The sequence below is a fragment of the Nematostella vectensis genome, chromosome 8 (genome assembly GCF_932526225.1).
Source record: "Nematostella vectensis chromosome 8, jaNemVect1.1, whole genome shotgun sequence".
NCBI lineage: Eukaryota > Metazoa > Cnidaria > Anthozoa > Actiniaria > Edwardsiidae > Nematostella > Nematostella vectensis.
Genome location: NC_064041.1, coordinates 9,944,549 through 9,960,229, shown reverse-complemented (window position 1 = coordinate 9,960,229; position 15,681 = coordinate 9,944,549). Strand labels below are relative to the sequence as shown.

The following is a 15,681-nucleotide window of genomic DNA, read 5'->3' as shown; positions in this document are numbered from 1 at the left end:
ACTACAAAGGGTGGGTCTGGTGAAAGGGGCTCTGTACTGTACCTCACTACAAAGGGTGGGTCTGGTGAAAGGGGCTCTGTACTGTACCTCACTACAAAGGGTGGGTCTTAGGGAAGGGGCTCTGTACTGTACCTCACTACAAAGGGTGGGTCTGGTGAAAGGGCTCTGTACTGTACCTCACTACAAAGTGTGGGTCTTAGGGAAGGGGCTCTGTACTGTACCTCACTACAAAGGGTGGGTCTGGTGAAAGGGGCTCTGTACTGTACCTCACTACAAAGGGTGGGTCTTAGGGAAGGGGCTCTGTACTGTACCTCACTACAAAGGGTGGGTCTGGTGAAAGGGGCTCTGTACTGTACTTCATTACAAAGGGTGGGTCTGGTGAAAGGGGCTCTGTACTGTACCTCACTACAAAGGGTGGGTCTGGTGAAAGGGGCTATGTACTGTACCTCACTACAAAGGGTGAGTCTTAGGGAAGGGGCTCTGTACTGTACCTCACTACAAAGGGTGGGTCTGGGGTAAAAGTCTTTGTAATTACTTCAAAGGTTATGTTAGTGTGTACAGTTTTGTAGGAATTGCAAAAGAAATTTATTAACGTTTATATCTATAAAAAAAGAAAACCCTTGTACATGTGTCCTTTTTTTCTTTTCTTATCTTTTTAACGAACATTAATGTATTTCAGGTATTATGATTAAGGTCCTCTGGTGTCTTTGTTGCAAACCAATGCAGAAATTTGTTGTTATTGACATGTAAGACAACAGTAGCACATTTTTAATCTAAAACTATCATACATCTCTACATGCACGAATTGCGCTCCTAATTCGTATACAAATTGTTGGCAATAAACATGGCCCTAAAATAAAACAAACACCAATAGAACACACAGCCCAGAGGCCGTAAACCGCTATTCAACATTGTGGATCCCAAGCAGCATGGTTTAAAAATTATAGGGTGGTTAAGTTTTATAATTGGTGTAATAAGAATTCCAACTTGTTTTTCCAGTCTCTGTCATCTTCCCAACAAACACGAACGACTGAGGATTAATCAAAATCTAGCTGAGGTTATGGACATCAAGCGCTGCGCCCTTGCTTCAGGGTAACCTTCCTACGTTGCCTATGGTTATTGTCCATCGAGTGGAGACCCGCCTGGATCGCTCATTGTGACTCTCAACCAAGAATCCCATTTCTACGTTATATATGGTTATTGCCAACAAAGTGGTGCCTAGCCTTCATTAGTTATGGCCAGTGCTAGCCAAGTGATGCCCTGCCTATGTTTCTCATGGTTACTGACAATCAAGTGGTGCCCCGCCTACGTCGTTCATGGTTACTGTCACTTAGCCTGACCACAGTTCTCCAGAGGTGAACGATGTGCTTAAGCTGTACGTTCTGAGGAATGTTCTTGATTTCAGGTGTAGATCTGTCCTCAAGGATCCAAGGCATGACATCCTGCAGACTGTATCAAACAAGATTTACAGCTCGAGTCTCCAAGAGAATCAGCTCGATGGGTAGCGAGTCAATCACTGATGGTAGTTTATTCTCGTTAAAAAACTACCGAATTACTTATACCTGGTCAATATTGTTAAATTAACGCAGCATACCACAAAAGTTGTTGGGTATAACTAGAAAAACTACAGACAAGCTGTAGAAAAACTAGATGGTAGGCGCGGTGTAGACAAGCTATAAATCGACAAAATGTTAAAAAAAAGTATGTTTTTACGCCTCTGTGAAACAGAGTATGTTGCGTCAGTCCTTCGTCAATTAACTCAGCAACTACTCTGTTTCACAGGGGCGTACAACACACTTTTTCAACCTTTTGTTGATTTATATCGCATAAAAGCTCTTAGGGCCCCGCGGCATATTTTTTGCCTCAAAGAAGGTTTTATAGAGAGAGAGGGGGAGGGAGTGTATTGAAATATTGTGGTTCTAGAGGGGGATTATTGATGAGAGGGAAGCTGAATAGGACTTTTACGGTCAGACCAGTCTATTCCCAGGCCTTTTGACCAGTTTTTTTCTGATTAGTTAGATGTGTGACGTCACAGAAAGCCATCTCATCATGTCTGGGTTGTCGATTGTAGTCCCATTTTGCCTCACGGCCAACCACATCAATCCTGCACAAAACGCCTGGGACTAGGCTTATATAAAAGATATGACGGTATAATATAACAAAACAGGTTTAAAGGTGAAAGTGCAGTAAAGTTAGCCTTGTTACGAATATTGACCTTGATTCGTGATTGAACTTGTCTGATTGGTCGAGCCGTAAGATGATGATCTCTAGCAGTGTAGTGAGCAGAGAGTAGATGTTGGCTTCGTCCAGTTTTCTGAGCTCTTCATTCAGCCGCAATTCGTCAGTATCGCTCCTTAGTTTGTCCTTGAACTTATTCGGAAGATGTTCAAACGGGTCCTAAACGGTAAAGAAGACCAATAAAAAGTATTTTGATTTTTGAAAACTTCAGATTAAATGCGTGTAGACAAGTGAAACGGGTCCTGCATTGAATAACAAACAAGCCAAAGAGGATTCGCCGTACGACGTTACGATTACGACAATAAACACGTCAAACAGGATTTGATACTTACGACAAGACGTTACGTTTACGAAAATAAACAGGTCAAACAGGATTTGACACTCACGACACGACGTTACGATTATGACATTAAACATGTCAAACATGATTTGATACTTACGACAAGACGTTACGTTTACGACAACAAACAGGTCAAACATGATTTGACACTTATGACACGAGTTTACGATTACGACATTAAACATGTCAAACAGGATTTGGCACTCACGACACGACTTTACGATTACGAAATGAAACAGGTCAAACAGGTTTTGATAAAATAGCTAACAGGGTCATTAGAATGACTAACAGGTCAAACAAGTCCACACCAGTAGAACAAAGATCAACAAAAAAGTCAAACAGGTTCTGACCAGTCATGCGTACCTGTCCACTGGCCATCAGGTGCTTGGCACGCTCGATATTCAAAAGAAACCACAGGGAAACCACATGTTGAAGCTGGCAAACTTCTTCTGCCTACAATTTTAACATGTTGATGAATAAGATAAATTGCCGGGCTACTGTTCTTTATGAGCAAAAAACCGAGTAAAACAGATACAAACATTGTAGGTATTTTTAATTCAAACGATGTTTGAAAGTTTAATGTTAATAAATATTAGGATCGGCAATTTGGCATTTGAAAAGTTTTAAAAACAGGTTTCTTTAACATCGTTACCTTTCGGTTACGAAGTCCTAAATCACTGGGCATGCTTAGGACATCTCTCATGAATCCGCTGACCGGCATATCTGGTTTCCCACCTCCTGAGCCCAGGAATGTGATAGCGATGGTGAGGGACGTCAGTGCTTCCGTGAGGTCCTGGAGCGAGCGATAGGAACTCGCGATCTGGTGCTGAATGGCTAGCGACAACGACTCCTGAAGAAAGGAGGGAAGAACGAGGAAGGTTTGTTTTGTTGGACAAATGACCTAAACCTTGTCATACCGCTACCCTAACCTTATCCCTTCCCTACCCTAACCTTACCAAACCAACTTACCTTTTCCCCATCCTAACCTTACCCATTCCCTACCCTAACCTTACCCTTTTCCTACCCTACCCTAACCCTACCCTTTCCCCATCCCACCCTTACCCTTTCCCTACCCTACCCTTACCATTTCCCTACCCTAACCTTACTCTTTCCCCATCCTAACCTCACTCTTTCCCTACCCTAAGCTTACCCTTTCCCTACCCTAACCTTACCCTTTCCCTACCCTACCCTAACCTTTCCCTACCCTAACTTTACCCTTTCCCTACCCTAACCTTACCCTTTCCGTACCCTAACCTTACCCTTTCCCTACCCTACCCTAACCTTTCCCTACCCTAACTTTACCCTTTCCCTACCCTAATCTTACCCTTTCCGTACCCTAACCTTACCCTTTCCCTACCCAAACCTTACCCTTTCCCTACCCTACCCTACCCTACCCTACCCTACCCTACCCTACCCTACCCTACTCTACCCTACCCTAACCTTACCCTACCCTTACCTTACCCTACCCTAACCTTATCCTTTCCGTCCATAACCTTGCCCCACCACCCATCCCTACCTTACCCCACCCCACCCTACCCCTTATACTTTCACTACCCTAACCTTACCCTTTCCCCATCCTAACCTTACCCTTTCCCTACCCTACCTTACCCCACCCTACCCTAATCTTACCCTTTCCCTACCTTACCCTACCCTACCCTACACTACACTACCCTAACCTTACCCTTTCCCTACCCTACCCTACCCTAACCTTACCCTTTCCCTACCCTAACCTTACCATTTCCCTACCCTAACCTTACTCTTTCCCAATCCTAACCTTACTCTTTCCCTACCCTACCCTTACCCTACCCTATACTTACCCTTTCCCTACCCTAACCTTACCCTTCTCCTACCCTTTTCCTACCCTACTCTACCCTAACCTTACCCTTTCCTTTCCCTACCCTACCCTACCCTAACCTTACCCTTTCCCTACCCTACCCTACCCTTACCCTTTCCCTACCCTAACCTTACCATTTCCCTACCCTAACCTTATCCTTTCACTACCCAAACCTTACCCTTTCCCTACCCAAACCTTACTCTTTCCCTACCCAAACCTTACCATTTCCCTACCCTACCCTACCCTAACCTTACCCTTTCCCTACCCTACCCTACCCTACCCTACCCTACCCTACCCTACCCTACCCTACCCTACCCTACCCTACCCTACCCTTACCCTTTCCCTACCCTAACCATACCCTTTTCCTACCCTAATCTTACACTTTCTCTACCCTAACCTAACCCTTTCCCTACACTACCATTACCTTACCCTACCCTAACCTATATCTTTCCGTACCCAAACCTTCCCTTGCCCTACCCTAACCTTACCCTTTCCCTACCCTACCTTACCCTTTCCCTACCCAAACCTTGCCCTTTCCCTACACTACCATTACCTTACCCTACCCTAACCTTTATCTTTCCCTACCCAAACCTTCCCTTGCCCTACCCTAACCTTACCCTTTCCCTACCCAAACCTAACCCTTTCCCTACACTACCATTACCTTACCCTACCCTAACCTATATCTTTCTGTACCCAAACCTTCCCTTGCCCTACCCTACCCTAACCTTACCCTTTCCCTACCCTACCTTACCCTTTCCCTAACCTAACCTTACCCTTTCCCTACACTACCATTACCTTACCCTACCCTAACCTTTATCTTTCCCTACCCAAACCTTTCCCTACCCTAACCTTGCCCTTTCCCCACCCTATCTTACCTGGGGTATTTTGTCGCGTAGTGACGTAAGCACCGAGTCTGCGCTGACGGTCGACATTTGGATGTAGCGATCCTCCTACCACGCATAATAAAATTACCACCACATAGCCACCATGCAATACGAGAAAAAGATAACTATCATTTAACACCATATAAGGGCATGTGGGCAGAAAACTTTTCATGCGATATCTTTTACTAAAATGTTTTTTTTCAAAGAAATATTATTTTGACTCATAACACGTTAACCACTTAAAAAAACTCCAACTTGACTAAAACGGACAATAAACTGAGCGCTGTGGTAATGTTGACAACATTCTTACCCGTCCCATGACGAATCACAAAGTCATAAAAATAAATAGTACATATTTTACTGGGCAATTTTAGAGCTCACTCGAGCAGGGCCTGCCATCCCCTCACCTTGAAGTCAATGAGCGCCCTCCCACGTATAAACCTGTCAATCACTTGTCTTTCCATGCCAACCCAGTCGTACGTTACATGGGCTCCCTGTGCAACTTTGAACGAGTAGCGGCATTGCCCGAGCACCAGTGGCAAAAGGTCCCGGTCAGGGTTATAGGACACTAAGTGAGCCTCTCTCACTTTGGCCAGCGGTACGTGGGGCACATCGCTACAAAAGGAATTCCACGTCATTATTACAAACGAAGATAACCCTATCTTCGGAATAACAGCCTTTGTGTCTTGTCCTTGCGCTTATAACAAAGTTTCTAAGCAGTAAATGAGAAAGGAAAGAAAAAAGATGGAGAGAAAGGAGAAAGGAAAAAATCGAGTGTCTCATCTTGTGTAGTTAGTAAATACTGCCACTGGATGGTTTATTGTATATTGTTTATTCTTTTTATTAAATCCTTTCTATTCAGGTGAGTGTAGTGGAGCTTGAAGCGACGGGACCTCCGGTTTAGAGTCCTTATCCGAGAAGACTGGAAACACAGGAGAACTCACTTATGACACAATTCGAATCAAGGCATGAACTCGGGTGAATCCCAAATCAGAGTGTCAGGATTCGAACCTGGGCCACAGCGGTAAGAGGCCGACGCGCTAATACACAAGGCCCAAAAATCATACCAGAAGCGGATCCTCACAGCCTTGTTTTTGTAAAAAAATTCCCGATCATAATTTGCTGTTGTATGATTTGTGTGTTGCCTCGTTAAGGGCCGTAGCATTATACTGTATGGAAGCGAAATTCCCCTTTTTAAACATGATTGTTAAATGTATGCAATATGTGTTTTTTTAAATTTGTATCATAGTTTGAGTGGGAAACCTGAATTGGAAAAAAAACCTAGTCGTTTTTCTTTAAGAAAAGAACAATTCTGTTAAGTTAAAGTAAAAGTAATAAGGTTTTCTCGTAAACGCGTGGATAGCAAAGACGTTACTTGTACCTGCTGTGGATGTCCGCTGACCGATTGTACAGCTGCAGTAGCTCGTTGTGAGTATGCACCAGGAATCTGACTAGCACTAGTGAGCAGGTCCCCGGGCCACTATTGGACGGGAGGAAAAGGGCGACCGGGCAGTCGTCTCCAACATCAGTCTCCAACAGTCGCTTCTCGGCTTCGGATGCGCCTGCGGGAAGAGGTCAGCAGTTGGAAACTTAAATACGTTGGTCCTTCATATATTGTTCACTATAGTAATGGTTGGGGTTAGGATTAGTAAAACCTACATTCTCACTTGCACTGCATCCATATTATAAGCAACAACAACGGCGAAGGCATTTAGTGTTTAGTGCTCAATTTGTATTTAGTTTCGATAAAATAAATCATGTCAATAGTCCGTAATAGGCAAGGATGAGCCTAGGGCGGGCTATTTCGAACAATGATAGTCTACAGCGCGAACACCTCCTACAACTCCAAAGAAACTTGTTAAAGCTTGTTTTGTTTCCCTGCTAGCAGAAGTCTCTCAAGCACCAGGAATGAGAGAGGCTTTTTGCCGGCCCGTAACAAGTTCCCTATCGAGCACGTATCAGGCAACGAGTGATATTTCACGCGAAACGTGACAGCGAAGAACCGGTTTTCGTCGTTCACGGTCTTGCTATTCAAAAAACGACAATATCATCCAATCGTACACTACGCACAAATACACAATGAGCGAAAACACACACACACATAAAACATTGTTTGTGCGTTTCCCTAGGAACAAAAAAAACCCGTATTTGAAAACCGGTTTGGTATCACCCAGAAAAAGTGAATGGTGGTAAAATCAAAGAATTCGTTGGGGCCCAACAAAGGTCTCTTCATTTTTGACACTGGAGAGACCTCTCCTAGCAGGAAAGATATTTTTGGGTCGAAGGTTTGTCAATCCTCGTTACCTGGTATGTTTTCACTTTCTTTGAAAATCTTCCACGCGGACCGGAAACTTGGGACAAGCTTGCGGTACTCTTTGGCAGTGCCTGATCAAAGGAAGTCAACAGTTAAAGGGGCTACTTTCCAAGTTTTTCGTGGGCTACTTAACAAACCGCCATTACGGGGAATAAAGATCTGCTTATACATTTCAAGAATCACAAAATTTAAACCACTACAGTGGCACAAGGGGGGAAACCATTTCAGTGCTGGCCAATGAAACCCCTTAAAGGATTGTGACTGACGTAAGTCACAAGGGAATTTAGCAGTTGGAAATCGTCGTCGAGAGTTCGCAGAATATCAAAACCCGCAGTAACGGGGTTCCATGGCATGCTACATGTTAACATGTTACCGGGGCGAATTTGCTTGTAGAACTCCTTGAGTTTGAGTTTATCTGTCCGGCCACGGTCCAGTGTCCGGTGAAACCTTTCCATTAACAGCCTTTGTAGCCTCAAGACATCTGGGAGCAGCCGGATTGCACGCAACACACTTTCCTAAAGCAAAAATAACCAAACCAAAGTTTGCATACAATACAATCCCCATTAAAACACAACAATTAAGTGCACACAACACAGTCTGCTACAAAACAACAAGCATAAAGATTGCAGATAACACAAATCCCCCATGAAAATATTTAAATCAACACAATCTGCTACAAAACAACAAGCATAAAGATTGCAGATAACACAAATACCCCATGAAAATATCAACACAATCTGCTACAAAACAACAAGCATAAAGATTGCAGATAACACAAATCCCCCATGAAAATATCTAAATCAACACAGTCTGCTACAAAACAACAAGCATAAAGATTGCAGACAACACAAATCCCCCATGAAAATATTTAAATCAACACAATCTGCTACAAAACAACAAGCATAAAGATTGCAGATAACACAAAGCCCCCATGAAAATATTTAAATCAACACAATCTGCTACAAAACAACAAGCATAAAGATTGCAGATAACACAAAGCCCCCATGAAAATATTTAAATCAACACAATCTGCTACAAAAACTAAAGTTTGGATGAAACAATCCCGTACAAAACATTAAACTGGCAGATTGTATGCAACCAACCGAATCAAATCACCAAAACAGAAAAATTGCATGTGACATTGCCCTCCTATAAAAACGAAAAAGAGCAGAAGTACACAAAGAAAAGTCTGTCACTCCCCTACGACCGTGCAGTCAAAAACTATTATCTCTAACCTGCTCCAGGAACGCCTTTAGGACTGGGTACTGGTCTGTTTCCGACTCGTTAAAGGCTCGAGTCACGTGATCTAAACTGACGGGATTCCTGTGGCGCCAAAGGGCGGTGCATCCTGGGTTGATACCCTGGGTGAGATCTTCTGCGCCCGCGTCAAGCTCGTATAGCTGGCGGAGGAGTGGGTCCGAGCCTGCAACAGTGTTCGTAAAGTACATAGGGTGTCAAACTATCAAGCAGTAAAGTGAAAAGTCTACAATACCAAAACATGTTAAATAAGCATTACTCTCGCACAGTATACAATAACGAAACATGATAATTTTCCTGGCCGTAGATATCTGTAAGTTCTAAAAAGTATTTTTCCAGACGTGACCCCCCTTTATAAGATACTTGCCTCCCCCCCCTCATTTGAACTCGTAGACCTACCCCCTGTAAAGGACAAATGCATACCGAATCTTGTGTCGTTTGCAATCAACTGCAGGCTTTGTTGAATTGACTCATTAACGTTCTGAAAGAAGAAGCGTCAAGATAATATGCTATGATTATTATTATTAATATTATATTATTATTATTTTGCCCCACTCAAATGGACAGTGCTAAATAAACAATAGACTCGATTCCTTTGCATGCATTTGCATTGAATACGGCTCATGGATAATACGATGTTTTAGCTTAGCATTAGGCTTATGGAAAGTACGACGTTTGTTCAACTTACAAAAGCTGATAGATTTATTTGATAATAAGGGAGTGATTTTAGCCTCAAAACAGAAAGGCTGGTTTAACTGCGCGGTACTGAAACTAGTCTTGCGTTTTTCAGCACTGACACTCCAAAGAGGTAACGAAGATGAAAAAATGAGAAAAATGAAGAAGGATACACAAAAAGCGGGTCGAGGAGAATAATTAACAATAAAGAAGAAAGCTCACCACGAGGGTCGGGGCCAGTACAACCTGATTGAACTGCTGTTCCCACTGATCGCGGGCTTGCTTGGACTTCAGCATTCCATAATTACCTAAAAATAAAACCCTAATGAACACCGACAGCCGATGCGCAGGGGGTCTTTAACGTCACCACAGCAGCATTAACGTATCCATGGTAACACACCTGCATTCATCTGCGCATGTGTAGCGATGTTACGTATCAGCAAATGGACGATGAGTATTGCATCATCCACGCTACGACCGCTGCTTTGCGTGAGAAGGCGCAAGTCGTTGGCCACGTGATTCCAGAGGAATTGCTGTACCGCGTTTGGTGTGACGTACGGGGTAATCATCTGAGCCACGTGCTGTAAGGAAACATACAGGTTATACACGTGATTTACACGTGCCGATCAGTCGGGACACCCATTTGGTGTTGGCCCGACTTTTAAAAAGACTTTTGGTGTCGGGACAATTTTAAACTTCAAAGACCGGAGCAGAGGCCCGAGAGGTTTCAGCTGTGTTAATACTCTCTGTAAATCTGCTGGCCAACAATCCTCAATCTGTGCGAGAAGTGATAATGTAAATAGCTGACGGTCGTGGTAGCTTTTTAGTAACATTTTGGATTGCATTAAAAGCCAGTAAAAATTGAGGGGATTTATTCAAAAAAGGTTTGAGGTTTTGAGCGCCTCTCCAATACAGAAAAGAATTTTCATCAACCCTGTGTTATACCAACTAGAACAGAGTAAATGCCCATTAGCATTGACCGTCACGTGACCTTTACCTGTGCATCTTGGAATGAGCCAATCAGCATCGAGCCGTGAACCAGAAGGCGGACAAAAGACACCGCGACAGATGACAAGCCTCTCTCTGGTGCGACAGACCGATTCGTTGCTGCGCCGATACAATGACCGGTGTTGGTCCGATCTCCACTGGATTAAAAGTTTTAAATTAAGAATCAAGATTTGTCACTGGCTTATTCTGTTTTTCTAAGATTAAAGGTGATTGAGTGAAATCCAGACATTTTGGTTACCTGCGAGATCTACCAAATCGAAACTGAATATGGCCGTTTCTAAGCTCATCTGTGAGTGGTGGAGGGAGTCAGCCATTCGTTGTATTGGTATTTCTATATTATCAATATGTCCTTTGTAAAGTTCGGGGCCTTATGGCTAAGGAGCGTGGGGGTGGGGGTGGGGGTGGGGGTGGGGGTTTTTGGATAGTTGGCAGATGCCCCCATCCTCTTGCTTGCTACGGCCCTGGCATGGCTCGAACTTTTAACACTATACAGACTCCCCTTGCTTGCTACGGCCCTGGCATGGCTCGAACTTTTAACACTATACAGACTCCCATTGCTTGCTACGGCCCTGGCATGGCTCGAACTTTTAACACTATACAGACTCCCATTGCTTGCTACGGCCCTGGCATGGCTCGAACTTTTAACACTATACAGACTCCCCTTGCTTGCTACGGCTCTGGCATGGCTCGAACTTTTAACACTATACAGACTCTACATGGTTCTACCGTTTAACACGATACATTGTCATTTGGGGTTGGCACAGCAGGTACTTGCTCCTGTTCAAGCAATGGGTTTTTGTCTTCTTGTGCTGATGATCGGCTACCATTGTTTATGCGTAGGGCGTTTAGTCATAAAACCTGTACATGTCAGTCCAGGAGACAAAACCTCATTGTAATTCATTTGGACTTACGTTTGGGCCGGCCTGTTTCCTGCTACAAGGTTGTGACTAATTCCCCCAATTGGAGCTCTGCACTCCGTACAATTCAACTGCTGGGCTGGCCTGCCACACTACATGTCCCCAAAAAAATTAGACGTTACTTATCGAAACACAAGTCAGTACAAACGACGCAAATAGCAGGTGCTTATTGGTACTATTCAAAGGTTATATATAAAGTTCTGCAATGCAAGAGCCAGACATTGATGGGCTTGGATGGGTTATCGCATGAAAGTTCGATATTATCCTGCTTCGGTAGAAATATAATGATCCATTGTACCTTTAGATCGTAATACTGGTATTTAAAGCCCATTTCCGCTTTCATTGGCGAGCGCAGACTGGTGCCAATGTTCGGTATGAAAGCGAGGCTCTGTACATTGGTCTTCAAAATGGCGGGAAATCTGGAAGTTGCTGGTCTCTCCCTTTTTTAGCTTTTTTTCCACTACTTCAATTTGTTATCGATGCGTAGAAAAAACCTTAAACCATTAATAACTAATGCAAAAATGTTCTAGATCTGTGCGGATATGACTGCTATTTTCACATTTCTTTACAATACACTAGACCATTTTTAAATACAAAGTTTTGTGTCAAAGCATAAGACGGCGCCAGGCGCGTACACAGGGGGGGGGGGGGGGTGCGTAGGGTGCGCGAGCATCCCTCTTAGCGGCCATAAAGTGGGTCATTTCTTATTAGTGAATCTTCAAATACTAGGCTTTTTCGATTTTTCGATATGATACCTATGACTGCGCATCCCCCCCCCACTCAGGCAATGGGTACACGCGCCTAGGCGCGGATGCAATATCCTCGTTTCCGTGCATTATTTCGGTATTAGTCCGCGCCCGGCAGCTAGCGATAGCGCAAATGGGCTATTGACAATTTTGCGATTATCCACTTTCTTAAATAGAAATTTCTGCGATTATCCATTTTCTTAAATAGGTCATTCATTCTAGTCAAAACCATGAGAAAATAACCCTGGTAGTACTGGTAGCAATGGTAGTACAGAAACATCTCTATAGACTTACTTCAGTGATAACATAGGGATGTCCGTTTGGGCATTCTGTTGAATTGAATAAGAAAAAAAGCTCTGATTATATGGAATTAAATAATGGAATTAAATAATTCTTGTTGAAACAACAAAAACAAAAAAAAACATCAAACCACGATTTTTAATACATATAACTATTCTCCACCATATTAATAATCATATTAATACATTACCATATAACTGCCCTGTTCCCGAAAATGCGGATCTCACTTCAGGGATGATGTCCTCTGGCATCGTTGGTAAAAATGAACGCTGTTGAATAGGACATTATATGTACTCAGAGGCGAGACCTTTTCAAGTACACGACAAAGAACTTTTTAAACCGCTAAATGTACATACATGAACAAGGACAGTTGTAAAGAGAAAGGTTTTTTTTTATAGCGGGCACTCTTTATTGCGATTGGGTTGCGTGCGAGTATTCACTTACTGCCATTATGTTGGGGTTGCGTACGAGTGTTCACTTACCGCCATTGTGTTGGGGTTGCGTGCGAGTGTTCATTTACCGCCATTACGGTGGGGTCGCGTACGAGTGTCCACTTACCGCCATTGTGTTGGGGTTGCGTGCGAGTGTTCACTTACCGCCATTACGGTGTGGTCGCGTACGAGTGTCCACTTACCGCCATTGTGTTGGGGTTGCGTGCGAGTGTTCACTTACCGCCATTACGGTGGGGTCGCGTACGAGTGTTCACTTACCGCCATTGTGTTGGGGTTGCGTGCGAGTGTTCATTTACCGCCATTACGGTGGGGTCGCGTACGAGTGTTCACTTACCGCCATTGTGTTGGGGTTGCGTGCGAGTGTTCACTTACCGCCATTACGGTGGGGTCGCGTACGAGTGTTCACTTACCGCCATTGTGTTGGGGTTGCGTGCGAGTGTTCATTTACCGCCATTACGGTGGGGTCGCGTACGAGTGTTCACTTACCGCCATTACGGTGGGGTCACGTACGAGTGTTCACTTACCGCCATTGTGTTGGGGTTGCGTGCGAGTGTTCATTTACCGCCATTACGGTGGGGTCACGTACGAGTGTTCACTTACCGCCATTGTGTTGGGGTCGCGTACAAGTGTTCACTTACCGCCATTGTGTTGGGGTCACGTACGAGTGTTCATTTACCGCCATTGTGTTGGGGTTGCGTGCGAGTGTTCACTTACCGCCATTACGGTGTGGTCGCGTACGAGTGTTCACTTACCGCCATTGTGTTGGGGTCACGTACGAGTGTTCACTTACCGCCATTGTGTTGGGGTTGCGTGCGAGTGTTCATTTACCGCCATTACGGTGGGGTCGCGTACGAGTGTTCACTTACCGCCATTACGGTGGGGTCACGTACGAGTGTTCACTTACCGCCATTGTGTTGGGGTTGCGTGCGAGTGTTCATTTACCGCCATTACGGTGGGGTCACGTACGAGTGTTCACTTACCGCCATTGTGTTGGGGTCGCGTACAAGTGTTCACTTACCGCCATTGTGTTGGGGTCACGTACGAGTGTTCATTTACCGCCATTGTGTTGGGGTTGCGTGCGAGTGTTCACTTACCGCCATTACGGTGTGGTCGCGTACGAGTGTTCACTTACCGCCATTGTGTTGGGGTCACGTACGAGTGTTCACTTACCGCCATTGTGTTGGGGTTGCGTGCGAGTGTTCACCTACCGCCATTACGGTGGGGTCGCGTACGAGTGTTCACCTACCGCCATTACGGTGTGGTCGCGTACGAGTGTTCACTTACCGCCATTGTGTTGGGGTTGCGTACGAGTGTTCACCTACCGCCATTGTGTTGGGGTTGCGTGCGAGTGTTCATTTACCGCCATTACGGTGGGGTCACGTACGAGTGTTCACTTACTGCCATTATGTTGGGGTTGCGTACGAGTGTTCACTTACCGCCATTGTGTTGGGGTTGCGTGCGAGTGTTCATTTACCGCCATTACGGTGGGGTCGCGTACGAGTGTCCACTTACCGCCATTGTGTTGGGGTTGCGTGCGAGTGTTCACTTACCGCCATTACGGTGTGGTCGCGTACGAGTGTCCACTTACCGCCATTGTGTTGGGGTTGCGTGCGAGTGTTCACTTACCGCCATTACGGTGGGGTCGCGTACGAGTGTTCACCTACCGCCATTACGGTGTGGTCGCGTACGAGTGTTCACTTACCGCCATTGTGTTGGGGTTGCGTACGAGTGTTCACCTACCGCCATTGTGTTGGGGTTGCGTGCGAGTGTTCATTTACCGCCATTACGGTGGGGTCACGTACGAGTGTTCACTTACTGCCATTATGTTGGGGTTGCGTACGAGTGTTCACTTACCGCCATTGTGTTGGGGTTGCGTGCGAGTGTTCATTTACCGCCATTACGGTGGGGTCGCGTACGAGTGTTCACTTACCGCCATTGTGTTGGGGTTGCGTGCGAGTGTTCACCTACCGCCATTACGGTGGGGTCGCGTACGAGTGTTCACCTACCGCCATTACGGTGTGGTCGCGTACGAGTGTTCACTTACCGCCATTGTGTTGGGGTTGCGTACGAGTGTTCACCTACCGCCATTGTGTTGGGGTTGCGTGCGAGTGTTCATTTACCGCCATTACGGTGGGGTCACGTACGAGTGTTCACTTACCGCCATTGTGTTGGGGTTGCGTGCGAGTGTTCATTTACCACCATTACGGTGGGGTCGCGTACGAGTGTTCACTTACCGCCATTGTGTTGGGGTTGCGTGCGAGTGTTCATTTACCGCCATTACGGTGGGGTCACGTACGAGTGTTCACTTACCGCCATTGCGATGGGGTTGCGTGCTAGGGCGACCAATGGGTGAGCAAGAGTCTGTTCATCATGAGCTGAAAGCACGGCTGCGAGATGTAACACAATCCCTGCAATCGACCTGTCACGCGGAGTACTTCCACTCATAACCATCAGGGAGACGACACTGTGACTTTCTTGCGTGACGTCTGAGACCAGTTCTAGCGCTAAACGGCGAGGCTGCAACAGCAAAGAGATCGATAGTGATAACACTCATGTTGATGACGATCCTGCTATTATTATTATTATTATGATCATCATCATCATCATCATCATCATCATCATCATCATCATCATCATCATCATCATCATCATCATCATCATCATCATCATCATCATCATCATCATCATCATCATCATCATCATCATCATCATCATC

The 15,681-nt window shown here is 45.1% G+C and overlaps 1 protein-coding gene across 7 annotated transcripts in view; it reads right to left on the bottom strand.

The window, feature by feature from the left end:
• Positions 1-566: 566 nt before the first annotated feature.
• The window catches only part of LOC5519403 (E3 ubiquitin-protein ligase rnf213-alpha-like), a 64,923-nt gene continuing 49,808 nt past the window's right edge, over positions 567-15,681 (bottom strand). For 5 of the 7 annotated variants that reach the window (XM_048731015.1, XM_048731011.1, XM_048731012.1 and 2 more), the window contains exons 70-87: positions 15,276-15,482; positions 12,704-12,782; positions 12,508-12,542; positions 11,462-11,559; positions 10,540-10,687; positions 9,943-10,123; positions 9,765-9,850; positions 9,267-9,348; positions 8,846-9,033; positions 7,984-8,125; positions 7,601-7,681; positions 6,678-6,858; positions 5,704-5,911; positions 5,288-5,362; positions 3,231-3,428; positions 2,942-3,031; positions 2,216-2,397; positions 567-1,449 (exon numbers count right to left, since the gene is read on the bottom strand). In XM_048731015.1, coding sequence (XP_048586972.1) covers positions 1,290-1,449; positions 2,216-2,397; positions 2,942-3,031; positions 3,231-3,428; positions 5,288-5,362; positions 5,704-5,911; positions 6,678-6,858; positions 7,601-7,681; positions 7,984-8,125; positions 8,846-9,033; positions 9,267-9,348; positions 9,765-9,850; positions 9,943-10,123; positions 10,540-10,687; positions 11,462-11,559; positions 12,508-12,542; positions 12,704-12,782; positions 15,276-15,482 — 2,421 coding nt within the window. In that variant the 3' untranslated portion in view covers positions 567-1,289. The remainder of the gene's footprint in view (positions 1,450-2,215; positions 2,398-2,941; positions 3,032-3,230; positions 3,429-5,287; positions 5,363-5,703; positions 5,912-6,677; positions 6,859-7,600; positions 7,682-7,983; positions 8,126-8,845; positions 9,034-9,266; positions 9,349-9,764; positions 9,851-9,942; positions 10,124-10,539; positions 10,688-11,461; positions 11,560-12,507; positions 12,543-12,703; positions 12,783-15,275; positions 15,483-15,681) is intronic. The other 2 variants (XM_048731014.1, XM_048731018.1) reach the window with 2 other exon arrangements.